The sequence below is a fragment of the Mobula birostris genome, chromosome 19, assembly GCF_030028105.1.
Source record: "Mobula birostris isolate sMobBir1 chromosome 19, sMobBir1.hap1, whole genome shotgun sequence".
NCBI classification, from domain to species: Eukaryota; Metazoa; Chordata; class Chondrichthyes; order Myliobatiformes; family Myliobatidae; genus Mobula; species Mobula birostris.
Window position 1 is genome coordinate 32,735,442 of NC_092388.1, and position 16,289 is coordinate 32,751,730.

A 16,289-nucleotide genomic window follows, 5' to 3' on the forward strand; every position below is an offset into this window, starting at 1 on the left:
CCAGTGGCTTTAGCAAACCTCCCCGCCAGAATATTGGTCCCCCTGGGATACAAGTGAAACCTGTCCTTTTTGTACAGGTTACACTTGCCCCAAAAGAGGTCCCAAAGATCCAGAAATATGAATCCCTGCCCCCGTGCTCCAATCCCTCAGCCTCGCATTGATTCTCCACCTCATTCTATTCCTATACTCACTGTTGCATGGCACAGGCATTAACCCCGAGATTACTACCTTTGCGGTCCTGCTTCTCAACTTCCTTCCTAACTTCCTGTAGTCTTTCTTTAGGACCTCTTCCCTTTTCCTACCTATGTCATTAGTACCAATATGTACCATGACCTCTGGCTGTTCTCCGTCCCACTGTAAGATATCTTGGACGCAATCTGAAACATCCTGGACCCTGGCACCTGGGAGGCAAGCTACCATCTGAGTTTCTATCCTGCATCCACAGAATCGCCTGTCTGACCTCCTAACTATAGAGTCCCTTATCACTACTGCCTTCCTCTTCCTTTCCCTACCCTTCTGAGCCACAGGGCCAGACTCTGTGCCAGAGGTACGACCACTGTTGCTTTCCCCAAGTAGGCTGTCCCCCCCAACAGTACTCAAACACGAGTACTTATTGTCAAGGGGTACAGCCACAGGGGTACGCTCTAGTAGCTGACTCTTCCCCTTCCCTCTCCTGACTGTTACCCACTTGTCTGTCTCCCGTGGCCCCGGTGTGACCACCTGCCTATAACTCCTTTCTATCACCTCCTCGCTCTCCCTGACCAGACGAAGGTCATCGAGCTGCATCTCCAGTTCCCTAACTCAGTCCATTAGGAGTTGCAGCTCGACACACCAGGTGCAGATATGGCCGTCTGGGAGGCTGGGAGACTCCAGGACCTCCCACATCTGACACCGAGCACAGGAAACTGTCCTCACACACATACTTCCTTTCCGCAATTAACACAGGTAAACCTACCTCGCCTCGTTACTGCCTAAGCCTGTTGAGCCAAAGCCCTATCACTCTGCTACTTCTCACTCCACTGCCTGCTGGATGTGGCGGTCTCCTTTCTAAACTTTTCCTGTTCTACTGGCTGACATCACGCGCCTGCGCAGTCTTGCCTCTCTTTTACCCTGAGTAGTAGAAATTAAGAATTTTGAAGGTCCAAGTATTTTAAAATCTGAAGTTCGTAATGCAATAAATAAGATGAAGAAAGGAAAGGCAGCGGGTCCTGATGAATTAGTAATAGAACAAATTATTGCTCTTGAAGATTATGGAATTGAAAAACATACTGATTTAATCAATGACATTCATGAGACTGGAATAATACCAGAAGAGATGAAAAAAATCAGTATTTATCACTCTTTCTAATAAACCTGGTGCAATAGAATGTGATTTACATAGGACCGTAAGTTTAATGAGTCATATCACTAAGATACTTCTAAGAATTTTGAACACAAGAGCTAAAAGTAAGATACAAGCTGAAACAGGTAAAGAACAATGTGGTTTTGTGAAAGACAAAGGTACAAGAAACACGATATTGGTGTTAAATATACTATCAGAACGAGCTATTCAAGTGCAAAAACATTTGTTTGTTTTATCAACCACACAAAAGCATTTGATAAAGTGAAGCACAATTATAGGAAACTCTAGATCTAAATTCAAAAGACCTCCGCCTAATTAGAAATCTGTACTGGGAACAAACTACCGCTGTAAGAATAGATGGAGAAGTGAGTCAGTTTACAAAAATCAAGAGCGGCGTTAGACAAGGATGTGTTTTCTCCCCTGATTTATTTAATGTGTACAGTCAAACAATATTACAAAAAATAAGAGACATTAGGAATCAAAGTTGGCGGTGAAAACATCAATAATTTTAGATATGTGGATGACACTGTGTTAATTGCAAGCATGGAGGAAGAACTACAAAACTTAATTGATATAGTTGTTGAAGAAAGTGCAAAAATGGGCCTATCTATCAATTGCAAAAAGACAGAATGTATGGTGATATCCAAAAAGAAGGAGAATCCTATTTGCAGGCTGAGAATAAACAGGGAAAACATAAGACAAGTACAGAACTTTTGCTACTTAGGAAGCTGGGTGTCATCAGATGGCAGGTGCGACATGGACATCAAAAGAAGAATAGGAATGGCAAAAGACACCTTTATGAGAATGAAGAGTACTCTGATCAACACTAAACTAGGCATGGCAACCCGCCTCAGAGCACTGAAATGTTACGTTTATCCAGTTATGTTATATGGCTCAGAATGTTGGACAATATCTAGTAACATGAGGAAACGAATTGAAGCAGCAGAGATGTGGTTTTTGAGGAGGATGTAAAGAATGTTGTGGACGAAACAAATATCTAATGAGGATGTCATGAACAGAGCAAGCACAAAAAGAGAAATAACATATGAGATCATGAAAAGGCAACATAACTTCATTGGACATGTGATTAGGAAAGAGTTAGAATGCACGGTAATTATGGGAAAGATTGAAGACACATTCTCCTAATCTGTCCAAGTCCTTCTGCAGACTCCCTGCTTCATTAACACTGCCTGCCCCTCCACCTATGTATATCCCTCGCAAACCTGGCACAAAGCCATCAGTTCCATCATCTAGATCATTATTATATAGCATCAAAGTAGCAGACCCAATATCAAGCCCTGCAGAACACCACAAACGAGAAAAGGCCCCTTTATTCTCATTCTTTGCCTTCTGCCAATCAGCCACTCTTCTGTGCACACTAGTATTTCCCCTGTAATACCATAGGCTCTTTTCTTGTTTAGCAGCTTCCTGTGCAGCATCTTGTTAAAGGGCTTCTGAATATCTAAGCAAGCAACATCTACTGATTCTCCTTTGTTAATCCTGCCTCATAGAAATCGAACAGATTTTTCAGGCTAGATTTCTCCCTAAGGAAAGAATGCTGACTTCTGCCTACTTTATCGTGTGCCCTGAAACCTTAATAATGGACTCTAAAATTTTGCCAACCAGAACCATTCCAGAATCCAGTGATTCTTGAAAGACCACTGGTAATGCCTCCACAATCTCCTCTGCTATCTTTTTCAGAACCCTGGGGTGTAGTCCATCTTGTCCACACATCTTATCTACTGTCAGATCTTTCAACTTCCTAAGCACCTTATCCTTAACAATAATGACTACACTCTCTTCTGTCCCTGACACACTTGCATTTCTGGCATACTGCTGGTTTCTTCAGAGTGAAAAATGATACAAAGTATTTAATCAGTTCATCTGTCATTTTTTTGTTCCATATTAATACCTCACCAGCATAATTTTTCGGGGTTTGAAAATCCACTCACCTCTCTTTTTCTCTTCATATATCTGAAAAAAATCACTATCCTCTTTTACATTATTGGCTAGCCCACCTTCATATTTCATTTTTTAGTTGCTTTTTATTTCTTTTTTAGTTCCTTCTGTTGGTTTTTAAAGGTTCTTGATCCTCTAAATTTTTTTGCTATATAGTATGCCTTCTCTTTGCTTTTATGCTGTCTATGATCTCTTTTGTCATCCTCCCTTTAGAAAGCGGTGTCTTTGGGATGATCTGATCCATATCTTCAAAATTACTCCCAGACACTCCAACTGTTGCTGCTTTACCATTATCCCTCCGAGTCTCCCTTTCTAATTAACTTTGGACAACTCCTCTCTACTTATCTTTACTTAACTGTAATATTGATACATCCAATTTTAGCTTTTCCCTCTCAAACTGCAGGGTAAATTCTATCTTATTATGATCACAGCCTCCAAAGGGTTCCTTTACCTTAAACTCGCTAATCAAATCTGCTTCATTACGTAACACCCAAACCAGGTATGCCTTTTACCTGGTGGACTTGACCACAAGGTGTCTTAAAAAGCCACTTTGTAGTCATAATACAACTTCCTTTTCTTGAGAACTAGCAACAGCCTGATTTACCCAATCTACTTGCATATTAAAATGTCCCATGACCACTGTAGCACTGCCCTTTTTTACAGGCCTCCCCTGGTTTGTTCAGATGCCTGTATATAACTCCCATCACCATCTTTTTACCCTTGCATTTTCTTTATCTCTATCCACAAGGAGCCTACATCTTCTGATCCTATGTCACTTCCTCCTAAGCATTTGTTTTCATTTTTTTACTAATACAGCTACACAATTCCTTCTGCCCACCTGCCCGCACTTTTGGTTTGAAATGTATCCTTACTTATTAAGCTTCCAGTTGTGATTTTCTTTCTTTTTTTTTTGGTGCGTGCGTGCATCTGCAACTGTACCTGTGCGTCTGCGTATGCGGGTGTGTGCATCTGTGCGTGTGCGCGATGATGTCCTTTTCATGCCTTTACAAGACACGGAGCGAAAGAGAGACTGTGAGGCGCGCCACTCCTCACACAGACATTTTCGCAGTATTTTTCCCTTTATTTTACGAGGTCGAGTTGCGATCTTGGCACTCAACCCAGTATGGATTGAAAGCGTACTCGGGAGCGGCCCCGGCTGGTTTCGAACCTGGGAACCTCCGATCTGGGGTCCAGCGCTGATGTCATTGCGCCACCAGCCAACCCGCAGTTGTGATTTTCTATCAACCATGCCTCAGTGATATCCATCATACCTGCCAATTTCTAACAATGCTACAACTCATCAATGTTATTTTGTACACTGCATGCGCTGAAATATAACACCTCCTGCAGTCCTGTATTTCCCATCCTCCTTTTCAATTTTGTCTCCATGTTGCATGAACTTAAATTCTTATCCCTTTCTGAGCTTCTTGTCTTATTCTACAGTGAGATTCAACAGCCAAGAAGGCAGTACTGCAAAGCTCCGTGGAGAGCGAAGGGCATGACAAGGCACAGAAGACATCATGGTCATCCACTGTAACCAAAGAAAACCCCAGTTTGTGACGTCTGTTTGTACCACTGGACCTGGACTTTCGAGGTCGAGAGAGTGAAGCTGCCCCAGTGCGATGGCTTCTCCACTTTAAAACCTCTCCCTCACAGGTTTCTTGTCTTCATTGACGTGATGGACAACCACCAGCTGTGTTATTCTGGAGACTTCAGTAACCTTCCTGCACTCTCTTTCCCTTTTACTTATATGTATTTCTCATGCTATTGAATCCACCCCCTTCCTATTTAATTTTAAACCATATTCACAACCCTCGTTATATGATTCGCTAGGACCCTGGTCCCGTTATGGTTCAGATGGAGCCTGTTCCATTAGAACAGCTCCTTCCTTCCCAAATACTGGTGCCAATGTTCCACAAAGTTAAAGATGGTGCCAGAGGGCGACTTCTCTCAGTTCATCTATGAAACAGTTTAAAATTCTTCTAATGTCTTCTTCTCTTTCCTTTTCAAGGTTGCTGGGGTCCTGTCAGGGTCTGTGATCTACAATTGCACTCAAACTGCAGTTCTCCATGGCAGTGGTTCCCGCTCTTGACGCTTGCCGAGCGGCCTAACATCTCAAAATCTCCAGGAGTGGGCTGGAAGACAAGTGGCTTTGGGGTACGGCTCTGCAGGCAAATCGATACCACGCCCATGTTGCCGACTGTAGCATCGCGGGAGATCAAAACATTGAGACAGCAGTGTACACTACTGCCAAAATAAATGATACTACAGACTGTAACATCGAAACAATGAGCTGTTTGTCTCCCTTTCATTGGGGCAGGAGTGATACCACTCTCTCCCTAGTTAGTGAGAGAGAGAGAGTGTGGCATGTCAAATTGTTGGGGTAAAAATGGCTTTTGATGCGCTTTAGATTTTGGTCTCTTTGGGGGCTTTGCTATTGCTTGCATGTTAGGTGCTGAGGGTGCTAATGCATTTTGCTGAGGAAGGTGGGGGGGAGGGAGGAAGGTTAATGCTTTTGCTGCTGCTTGTGTGTGGGAGGAAAGGGGGGGGTGCTTAGGGATTGTAATGCTTTCCTGTCGTTCATTCTTTGGGGCGTTTCTTCTGCTTTGCAGATGTCTGCGGAAAGTAAGAATTTCAGCTTGTACACTGTATACATTCTCTGATATTAAGTGGAACGACTGAAGCATTGAATTCATACCCACTTCTTCCACACTAATCTATGAGCTATTTATTTAGCTTCTCTGATCTTATTAATCCTGTGCCAATTTGCGTGTGACTCATGTAACAATTATTAGTACCTTTTTGATTCTGTGTTTTAACTGAGTCTCCGGCCACACAAATTCCCTCAGCAAGACAATCTTCCTTGTTTTCCTATGTTATTAGCACCCATGTGGATCATGAATACTAGATCTTTCCCTTCAGGGTTTTTGATCTTTGTGACAGAGAATTATTATAAAAATAAAAGAGAAGAAGTATAACATAGCAAAGACGAGTGGGAAGCTGGAGGATTGGGGAAGAGCAACACAAGGTAACTAAAAAGGCAATACGCGGAGAAAAAATGAGGTACGAAGGTAAACTAGCCAAGAATATAAAGGAGGATAGTAAAAGCTTCTTTAGGTATGTGAAAAGGAAAAAAAATAGTAAGACCAAAATTGGGCCCTTGAAGACAGAAGTGGGTGAATTTATTATGGGGAACAAGGAAATGGCAGATGAGTTGAACAGGTACTTTGGATCTGTCTTCACTAGGGAAGACACAAAAATCTCCCAGATGTAATAGTGGCCAAAGGACCTAGGGTAATGGATGAATTGAAGGAAATTTATATTAGGCAGGAAATAGTGTTGGATAGGCTGTTGGGTCTGAAGGCTGATAAATCCCCGGGACCTGATGGTCTGCATCCCAGGGTACTTAAAGAGGTGGCTTTAGAAATCGTGGATGCATTGGTAATCATTTTCCAATGTTCTATAGATTCAGGATCAGTTCCTGTGGATTGGAGGGTGGCTAATGTTGTCCCTCTCTTCAAGAAGGGAGGAAGAGAGAAAACAGGGAAATATAGACCGGTTAGCCTGACGTCGGTGGTGGGAAAGATGCTGGAGTCAATTATAAAAGATTAAATTACGACACATCTGGATAGCAGTAACAGGATTGGTCCGAGTCAGCATGGATTTGCGAAGGGTAAATCGTGCTTGACTAACCTTCTGGAATTTTTTGAGGACGTAACTATGAAAATGGACAAGGGAGAGCCAGTGTATGTAGTGTACCTGGACTTTCAGAAAGCCTTTGATAAAGTCTTACATAGGAGATTAGTGGGCAAAATTAGGGCACATGGTACTGGGGGCAGAGTACTGACGTGGATTGAAAATTGGCTGGCTGACAGAAAACAAAGAGTAGCGATTAACGGGTCCCTTTCGGAATGGCAGGCGGTGACCAGTGGGGTACCGCAGGGTTCAGTGCTGGGACCGCAGCTATTTACAATATATAGTAATGATTTAGATGAGGGAATTGAAAGTAACATCAGCAATTTTGCCGATGACACAAAGCTGAGTGGCAGTGCGAAATGTGAGGAGGATGTTATGAGAATGCAGGGTGACTTGGACAAGTTAGGAAAAGGGGAAGCACAACGAGATCTAGGTGTTCTTGTACATCAGTCACTGAAAGCAAGCATGCAAGTACAGCAGGCAGTGAAGAAAGCTAATGGCATGCTGGCCTTCATAACAAGGGGAATTGAGTATAAGAGCAAAGAGGTCCTTCTGCAGCTGTACAGCGCCCTGGTGAGACCACACCTGGAGTACTGTGTGCAGTTTTGGTCTCCAAATTTGAGGAAGGACATTCTTGCTATTGAGGGAGTGCAGTGTAGGTTCACAAGGTTAATTCCCGGGATGGTGGGACTGTCATATGTCAAAAAATTGGAGCGACTAGGCTTGTATACTCTGGAATTCAGAAAGCTGAGAGGGGATCTTATTGAAACATATAAGATTATTAAGGGATTGGACACGCTGGAGGCAGGAAGCATGTTCCCGTTGATGGGTGAGTCCAGAACCAGAGGTCACAGTTTAAGAATAAGGGGTAGGCCATTTAGAACGGAGTTGAGGAAAATCTTTTTCACCCAGAGAGTGGTGGATATATGGAATTCTCTGCCCCAGAAGGCTGTGGAGGCCAAGTCTCTGGATGCTTTCAAGAAAGAGATGGATAGAGCTCTTAAAGATAGCGGAATCAAAGGTTATGGGGTAAGGCAGGAACTGGATACTGATTGTGCATGATCAGCCATGATCACGGTGAATAGTGGTGCTGGCTCGAAGGGCCAAATGGCCTCCTCCTGCACCTATTGTCTATTGTCTATTTCTATTCTCCTGACTATACTATCTCCAGTTACAGCTACATTTCTCTTCAGATCACACCCTGAATGGCTGCCTGAACCACAGTGCAACAGTTTGTCTGCTCGTTCTTCTTAAACCCCTACGCCCCCTCCTCAAAAGTTCAGACCTATTAGGTAAGCTTTAAGGGCTGAGGCTCTTCCAGCACTACTTTCCGGAGCTCCCTACATACCTCATGCACAGTCACACCCTCTTGCTCTTAGCCGCAGCCCAAATTTGAAGTAGTTAATCTAGTGGGAGTGAATGCCTCCCGAAACACAATGTCAGGAGGCTCCTCCCTGATGCATCATAGTGTTTGAAGCTCATACTCCAGGTCACCAGATTTGAGCCTGATTTCCTTAAGTAAACAACACTTGCTGCAGATGTGGCCACCGGGAACCACAACATGCAACTACAACATGTCACCTGATCCTGCTTCCCTTATTTATTTAATTAGTTTACTTTTGTATCCTTTTAGGTAACAATCGTGTAAATAAAACTTACCTGTTCTTAGCTAGAACTCACCCATGCCTCCTTGCCAAAACCTCTTCAGACAAAGCCTTAAAACCTAGACTCCTACACCAGCCCACTCACATAATAGCGGATCCTAAATGACTTCCAGGACCTTGGCCACCACCTCTTCTCGATGATGCCTCAGTTCCCCACACAAAAGCATCTCCGATAATGGCTGCTTTACTTAAACCTCATTTCCTTTTATTGGGACAAGTAAAACTCACACATAAAGGGTATCACTCCCTACACGACTCCCTTGTCCATTCGTCCCCCCGAACCCTTCCCACCGATCTCCCCACTGGCACTTATCCTTGTAAGTGGAACAAGTGCTACACAGGCCCTTACACTTCCTCCCTCACCACCATTCAGGGCCCCAGACAGTCCTTCCAGGTGAGGCGACACTTCACCTGTGAGTCGGCTGGGGTGATATACTGCGTCCGGTGCTCCCGATGTGGCCTTTTATATTTTGGTGAGACCCGAAGCAGGCTGGGAGATTGTTTCGCTGAACACCTACGCTCTGACCGCCAGAGAAAGCAGAATTTCCCAGTGGCCACACATTTTAATTCCACATCCTATTCCCATTCTGATATGTCTATCCACAACTTCCTCTGCTGTAAAGATGAAGCCACACTCAGGTTGGAGGAACAACACCTTATATTCCGTCTAGGTAGACTCCAACCTGATGGCATGAACATTGACTTCTCCAAATTTCGTTAATGCCCCACCTCCCCTTCGTACAATTAATTTTCTCTCTCTCTTTTTTCTCCCTCTGTCCCTCTCACTATAACTCCTTATCCATCCTCTGGCCTCCCCTCCCCTTTTCTTTCTCCCTAGGCCTCCCGTCCCATGATCCTCTCCCTTCTCCAGCCTCGTATCCCTTTTGCCAATCAACTTTCCAGCTCTTAGCTCCATCCCTCCCCCTCCTGTCTTCTCCTATCATTTTGGATCTCCCCCCCACCTCAAATCTCTTACTATCTCTTCTTTCAGTTAGTCCTGACGAAGGGTCTCGGCCCAAAATGTCGACTGTATCTCTTCCTATAGATGCTGCCTGGCCTGCTGCGTTCACCAGCTTTTGTGTGTGTTGCGTGCATAAAGGGACTTGTTTTTTTCATTAGTTCCTGCTCTCGTACAGATCTCGGTCTCACTACTTCATGAGACATACAGCTGGGACTGCAGAAGCAAAAAACAAAATCCTAAAGGTTCGCCCCAATTTGGCTCATGTACCTTGAGTGAGTGTCTTGTCTGCCTTGGTTGGGCGCTGAAGTGGCACTGTATAACCAATGGGAGTAGAAATATTCTCCCTGATTCTTACCAGCATCAGGCCGATGGATATTCTCCAATAAATGTGTCTGCTCTAGCATTCGCAATAGATGGTTTAAGGAAATAAACTTATCAAAATAAGTTTGTAAGGTCACTGCTGAAACTTACCGAGCTCCAAAGGTTCTACTACAAATAATTCTCTCTGAGTTAACATTTGAGCCTCCATTATGGAAAGTTGCTCACCCTAGAGAAAGGACAACAAACTTGTAAGTATAGGATCTGCATCATAAAAGTTTTGCAAGTGTATGCTGCAAGGGAGAAATGCAAAACCTCATGACCAAACATGGTACAGTATTGATTTTTTTCTGAACTGAGCTGTTGTGCTCAAGTTGTCATGCAGGACTCTCTTGCTGCCAAAAAAGAAATCAAAGGAAGCGTTGGTGTCAGCAAGCAGCACAAAAGCAAGAATTTGCAGATGCTAGAATTTCAAAGCAAAAACATGAAATTCTGGAAATTATCAGCAGGCGATTTAGCATTTGTGGAGTGGGAAACTTTTAATATTTCAGATCCGATGACCTTTCATAAGAACAAGTTAGCAAATCAAATCAAGAACGTCACAGTCCCACATTAATGTGGAATATACTCAACAATGACAACACCCTGAATGTTGACTATGGAAGCTCTCACACTATAAATTTTGCAACAGCAAATCTCTTGGATTTCAGGTACAATTTCTTCTTATCCACAGCAACTGCTGTTGTATAGGAAGTTTGAATCCAGCAATCTTCCAGAAATAACAATGAAATAATGCCCAGTTAATCTAATTTTTATAAAATTGAGCAAATGATAAAGATGATATTGGAAATAATAAATAGCTTTGTTTTAATCTTTGATCCACTGCCATGGGAGGATTGTTTCTTTCAGACACAAGACAGAAGCTCTATGTTCCTTCCAAAAAGAGTGTACATCCACCAAAGTTTCTCACTATTACATCAGTCCTTAAATATTATAATCAAATACAAGCTTATGTGTCTCCACCTGTGGCTCCAAAAAGAGAATCTACAACTCAGTAATCGAGAAAGATACACAGTGAGCTGCACCACAGGGATCTGTCAACCAGAGAGAGCACTTGCTGGATACCTGCAGCAACAAATAATCTGTTGCAGGGACTCCAGGTCAAGATGACATACGAAAACTTTAGACATTAATGAAACCTGACTCAGGCAGACTGGAAACTGAACAGACTTACACAAAGCTGAAATCAAGGACTCAGTGGAAAAAATCCACCCCTCTGCCGAAGTATGAAATGCTGCTGCTAATATGTCATGGCCACATCCAGAAGGTCTGGATTCACTCTGTGCTCAGGATATGATGCTATACTTGTACAAATTAAAGAGGCAAACAACTAACTTTGATGTCTTAAGCACTGGAAGGACCTTCGCAGTCAAACGGTTTAGAGCACTACTGACAGCTTGCAGCAATGTGCTCTCTTTATAACAGAAAAGTCACCTGACAACTTTTAGTCATGATAACCTCAGGTCATGTGCTGTTAATATGAAGAATACTTCTTTTTTCTCAGGGTGTGTTAGATGGAATCAAAATTGTGAAATCTGCACTTCAGTTTAAAATAGATTGTGGGCGTGTAGTTCTGGATAAATCCAAGTAAATAGATAATGGAGTCAAAAGAGACTGCAGATACTGGAATACTGCACAATAAACAACCTGCTGGAAGGACTGAGTGGGTTGAGCAGCATCTGTGGAGATAAATGCCATTTCAGGTCGAGACCCTTCATCTGAACTATGAGATAAGAAAATAGATTAAGTTGCTTTGCCATTTCTTACAATATGTCAGCTGGGCTCCGGAGTCATTCCAAAGCATCCTATCATTTTTTTGATAGTGAACTGTAATTAGTGAAAACTTCATTTGGAAAAAATAATGCTAAATGTTTCTCAACAAGGCACACTCAGTTAAAGCCAGTTTCCCTGGGTCCAAGTAGCCGAGTCACCTCTAGGACCAGAGGGCACAGCTTCAGAATAAAGGGACGTCCATTTAGAATGGAGATGAGGAGGAATTTCTTTAGCTGGAGCGCAGTGAATCTGTAGAATTCATTGTCAAAGGTGGCTTTGGGGGCCAAGTCGTTGGGCATGTTTAAGGCAGAGGATGATAGGTTTTTGATTAGTCAGGGTGAGAACGGTTACGAGGAGAAGGCAAGGGATTGCTGCTGAGAGGGGAATGGATCAGCCATGATGAAACGGCGGAGCAAATAAAAGAAGGCAAATGGCCTAAATCGGCTCCTGCTCATCTTTTGGTCTAAGTGCTGTTGAAGGAAGAATCACAACTGTATTATAGAATCCTGCTTCACTAATTACCCCATTCTAGACTGAACACTGCAAATCAAGTCAAGTTTATTGTCATATAACCATATACATGTATATAACGTATATATATATAAATGAGAAGATTCTTTGAACTAGGGTGTAAAACACAGTTGCACAATGTCCAACAAAATCCTTGTTCAGATAGTTTTGTTCAATTATTTGACGAAGAAGTTCACATTACATATCAGATGTTTCACATGGTAAAGAAGTAAACTTTGTGATTTCTTTTTTACTCTAAGAAAATAATACACCGAAACGGGGACCAGACTGTGATTTTTTAAAAAAATTTGTTGATGCACCTAAGCTTGCTGTTGGGGTAGCATTGCCTAGAACTGGGCTCCGTGCTTGGTATATCAGATATGATCTAGAAAGGGCCATAAAAAGATGCTGGGCAGGAAAGAGCAGAATCAAGAGTAGAGCTAATGCAAGCTGACAAAGAGAAGAAAATCAACATAACATAATTAACCTAAGAGACTCGGAAGATGCTGTAAATCCAGAGCATACACACAAAATGCTGAAGGAACAGAGGAGGTCAGGCAGCATTTATGGAGAGGAATAAAGAGCAGACATTTTGGGCAAAGACCCTTCATCAGGACTGGGAAGGAAGGGGAAGAAGCCAGAATAAGAAGGTGGGGAGATGGAATGGAATGCAAGCTAGAAAGTGAAGCCTGGTGAGGGGGGAAGGTATCATTAGTTCTCTGTCTGGGTCACTACATCTTTGGTTTACTTCTACCCCTACTCCATCTCTGTGACCAGTGAAAGAAAGGAAAGCAAGACCCTATGCTCCTCCTTCAACACCATTCAGGGCCCCAAACAGGCATCACTTCACATGTGTATTCGATGCTCCCGGTGTGCAGAAGAGAGATCCTGAAGAGGGAGACAATACTTGGGCATCCAGATGCACTGGCCTACCCATTGAAGATTATTGCTCAAGATGAAGGCTTGTATTCTGGAAAGCATTCATATTGTCACAGCATCTGGCACAAATATCACCAGTGGAACCTCTCAAAGATCGAATGTAGCATTGGTGGACAGTCCTGGTTTTGGAGAGAGAATAGTACAGCAGCCCTTTAATCTAGAACAACAGTCAACTTCAAAAGACTTCTGTTTTAAAAGATCCATTGTCATAATTCAAAGCAAGTGGCAGTGGTACAGCTGAGTGCTGGATTTCCCCATCAATGGTAGGCTCGTTAGACGGGGCACTGTCTAAGTGTTCCTCATACCACAAACCACATGGATAGAACAGAGGAAAGTTGGTTGAGAACCTTTGTGCTGACAATGTTCAGGGACAGGCCAAGGCTCTTATGCGAAATATTAAGGCAAGGGTCCCCAACATTTTTTGCACTGCGGACCGGTTTATTATTGACAATATTCTTATGGACTGGCCGATCCCGGGGAGGGGCGTGGGGGGGGGGGAGGGGTTGCCAATGGACAAGAGTAGCAGTCAAATACGTTGTGTTTACCTCGAGAGAGACTATCATGACCATGAAGCCTTGCGCGGGCACCTGTGTGCGCATGCGTGTACATGCCGATTTTTTTCTACAAATCGTTGTTGGCGATTCTGTTGAGGGTGGGGTGTTAATCATGACTGGAATATAGGTGATAAGTGGCTAATACACTCAATTTCATTTCTAAAAGGGTTTATCTAACGAGTTTAATATTAAACACACTGCGCATATTTTCCTCACATGAATATAGTGATAAGTCAATTATCAGGGGAGCTTGAAGTAAGTGTTGAACGAACTTCCAGTAGAAGTGGTAGAGGCAGGTTCGATATTATCATTTAAAGAAAAATTGGATAGGTATATGGACAGGAAAGGAATGGAGGGTTATGGGCAGAGTGCAGGTCGGTGGGACTAGGTGAGAGTAGCGCTCAGCACGGACTAGAAGGGCAGAGATGGCCTGTTTCCGTGCTGTAATTGTTGTATAGTTATATAAGTCAATAGCATCATAACATTTTAAGTAACGTTTGGCTATTAAACACATAGCACATATTTTCCCCATATGAACATATAAAATCATTGTAACACACCAATATCGCTGAATCAGTGGGAGCGCTGGGCTTGTTTTCCTGCAACAAGATGGTCCCATCAAGGGTGATGGGAGACGGCAATACTCGAAGGGGGTTCCTTATGTCCAGTCTATTCAGCAATTGAGTTTTCGTTGCATTCATTGCAGAAAACTCCGCTTTGCAGAAAAATGTTGGAAATAGAAGCAATGTTTTCAGTGCTTTCGTGGCTATCTCAGGATATTTAGCCTTGACTTTGATCCGGAATACTGGCACAGATGTTATGTCAAACATACTTTTCAGCCCGTCGTCATTTGCAAGCTCAAGGAGTTGATCTCCTTCCCGCGCTGACATGGATGACGCGCAGATAATGACCTCTCGTGCGTTCAAGCTCAACAGTGCGTGACAGGGAATGAGGAAAGGTGCAGCTGACTCATATCGCCAAAGCATATCGTTTCCTCGCGGCCTGGTAGCACATGCTTTACAGCCTAGTACCTGTCCGCGGCCCGGTGGTTGCGGATTGCTGTATTAAGGAGATAAGAGACTCAAGTCATCCTATGCAGAAGGCTGACATCACCAAACTTTCGTCTGCAAATTAAAGATGATGGATGCCTTTGAAGATTGTTTTGTTTTAATCCTAAAGCAGCCAAAATTCAAGATTGTCTCTTGTTCTGCTGCGTTCCACCAGCATTTTGTGTGTGTTGCCTGAATCTCCAGCATCTGCAGATTTTCTCGTGTTGGCATTCAATAACATTTGGCTTTGTCTTGGACCCAACAGCTCATGTCAAGCAAAGGTGCTGGAGAGAATTTTGAGCCAGTAGAGTTGATTTTGAACAAGGAGACAGCTGGATGAGGAGAAAGTCAGTGGCAGTAAGGTCAAAGGAAACATTGTACTCCAAGAATGATCCAAAATGTTCTTAATGGCAGAGAAAACTATGGAAAACTGAGGGCTGCACACACAGAGTAACTGTAATGGGGAAATAGACTCATTGATCTTGGCTCCATGCCACTGGAACTCAACCAACAATTACTAAGATCCTGTGCAATGAATATGCACCAGATTTTATCTGTGAGACATGATCTGAGTAGGCTTTTCCAGATTCAAAGCTTAGTGGGAATGACAGAAAAGTAACAGGGACCAGATAAAAATATGCAGATCGGCAGCATATGCTTGATAGCCTTCAGATATACATGCTCAAACAGGATATTCTGAATCAAGTAGCTGGCTCATATCCACTTAATGTAAACCCAGAAGTTGTTTCATTAGTAAGATTTTAAGATTTCTAAGCATATTAGAAGTAATCAGTTATCCTAATTCAAATACATTAATTAAGGGTCTTTACAAATTAGTGCAGTAATTGAAGTGTACACTGCTGTATCACATGGTCTTCAGGATTAGCATGTTCCCTAGAATGAGAATACTAATGGAATCAGTGGCGAATTGGATTATTATCAAATTATATGCAGAGAGTTGTGCCATTGATGGACTGTTGTTCTATGATTCTGGCTGCCCCCTTCTGTCATGGTCCGGTCCATTGACTCCTCATTTCAGTTAATTTCCTTTTCCCCGTGTTCCACTGGGCTCCTTGATTAGGGCACCTGATCCTCATTCGAACCGGCAGCATAAAAACTCCGGCTTACAACTCCTCTCTGCTGGTTCGTCACCATAGCCAGTGAGGCTATGCTCGTCCTGGAGCCGCCGAGAATTGTGAACTCTAAGTTGCTTCGGTGCCTGTGGCTGCTTTGGGAATTCTGTCGTTCTTGTGTCCGGCTGAGTATTGCAGGCCATTTGTCACTGCTCCAAGCTGCGATACGAATTGTCTGTCGTTGTTTGGTTTTGTCGCTCTGTGTTCCAGTCATGTCCAAGTCCAGGCTCTGTGTTTCAGTCATGTCCAAATCTGTCTCCGAGTCCAATTTATGTCCAAGTCCATCTCCGTATCAAGCTTCCGTGCCTGTGTCCTGCACTTGGGTCCGCTC

The 16,289-nt window shown here is 43.2% G+C and overlaps 1 protein-coding gene across 3 annotated transcripts in view; it reads right to left on the minus strand.

The window, feature by feature from the left end:
- LOC140212508 (leukocyte elastase inhibitor-like) overlaps nt 1-16,289 on the minus strand; it is an 80,057-nt gene that overhangs the window by 25,892 nt on the left and 37,876 nt on the right. For 2 of the 3 annotated variants that reach the window (XM_072283388.1, XM_072283389.1), the window contains exon 2: nt 10,094-10,169. The exons of the other annotated variant lie outside the window; for it this stretch is intronic. In XM_072283388.1, coding sequence (XP_072139489.1) covers nt 10,094-10,151 — 58 coding nt within the window. In that variant the 5' untranslated portion in view covers nt 10,152-10,169. The remainder of the gene's footprint in view (nt 1-10,093; nt 10,170-16,289) is intronic. 3 annotated transcript variants of the gene reach the window in all.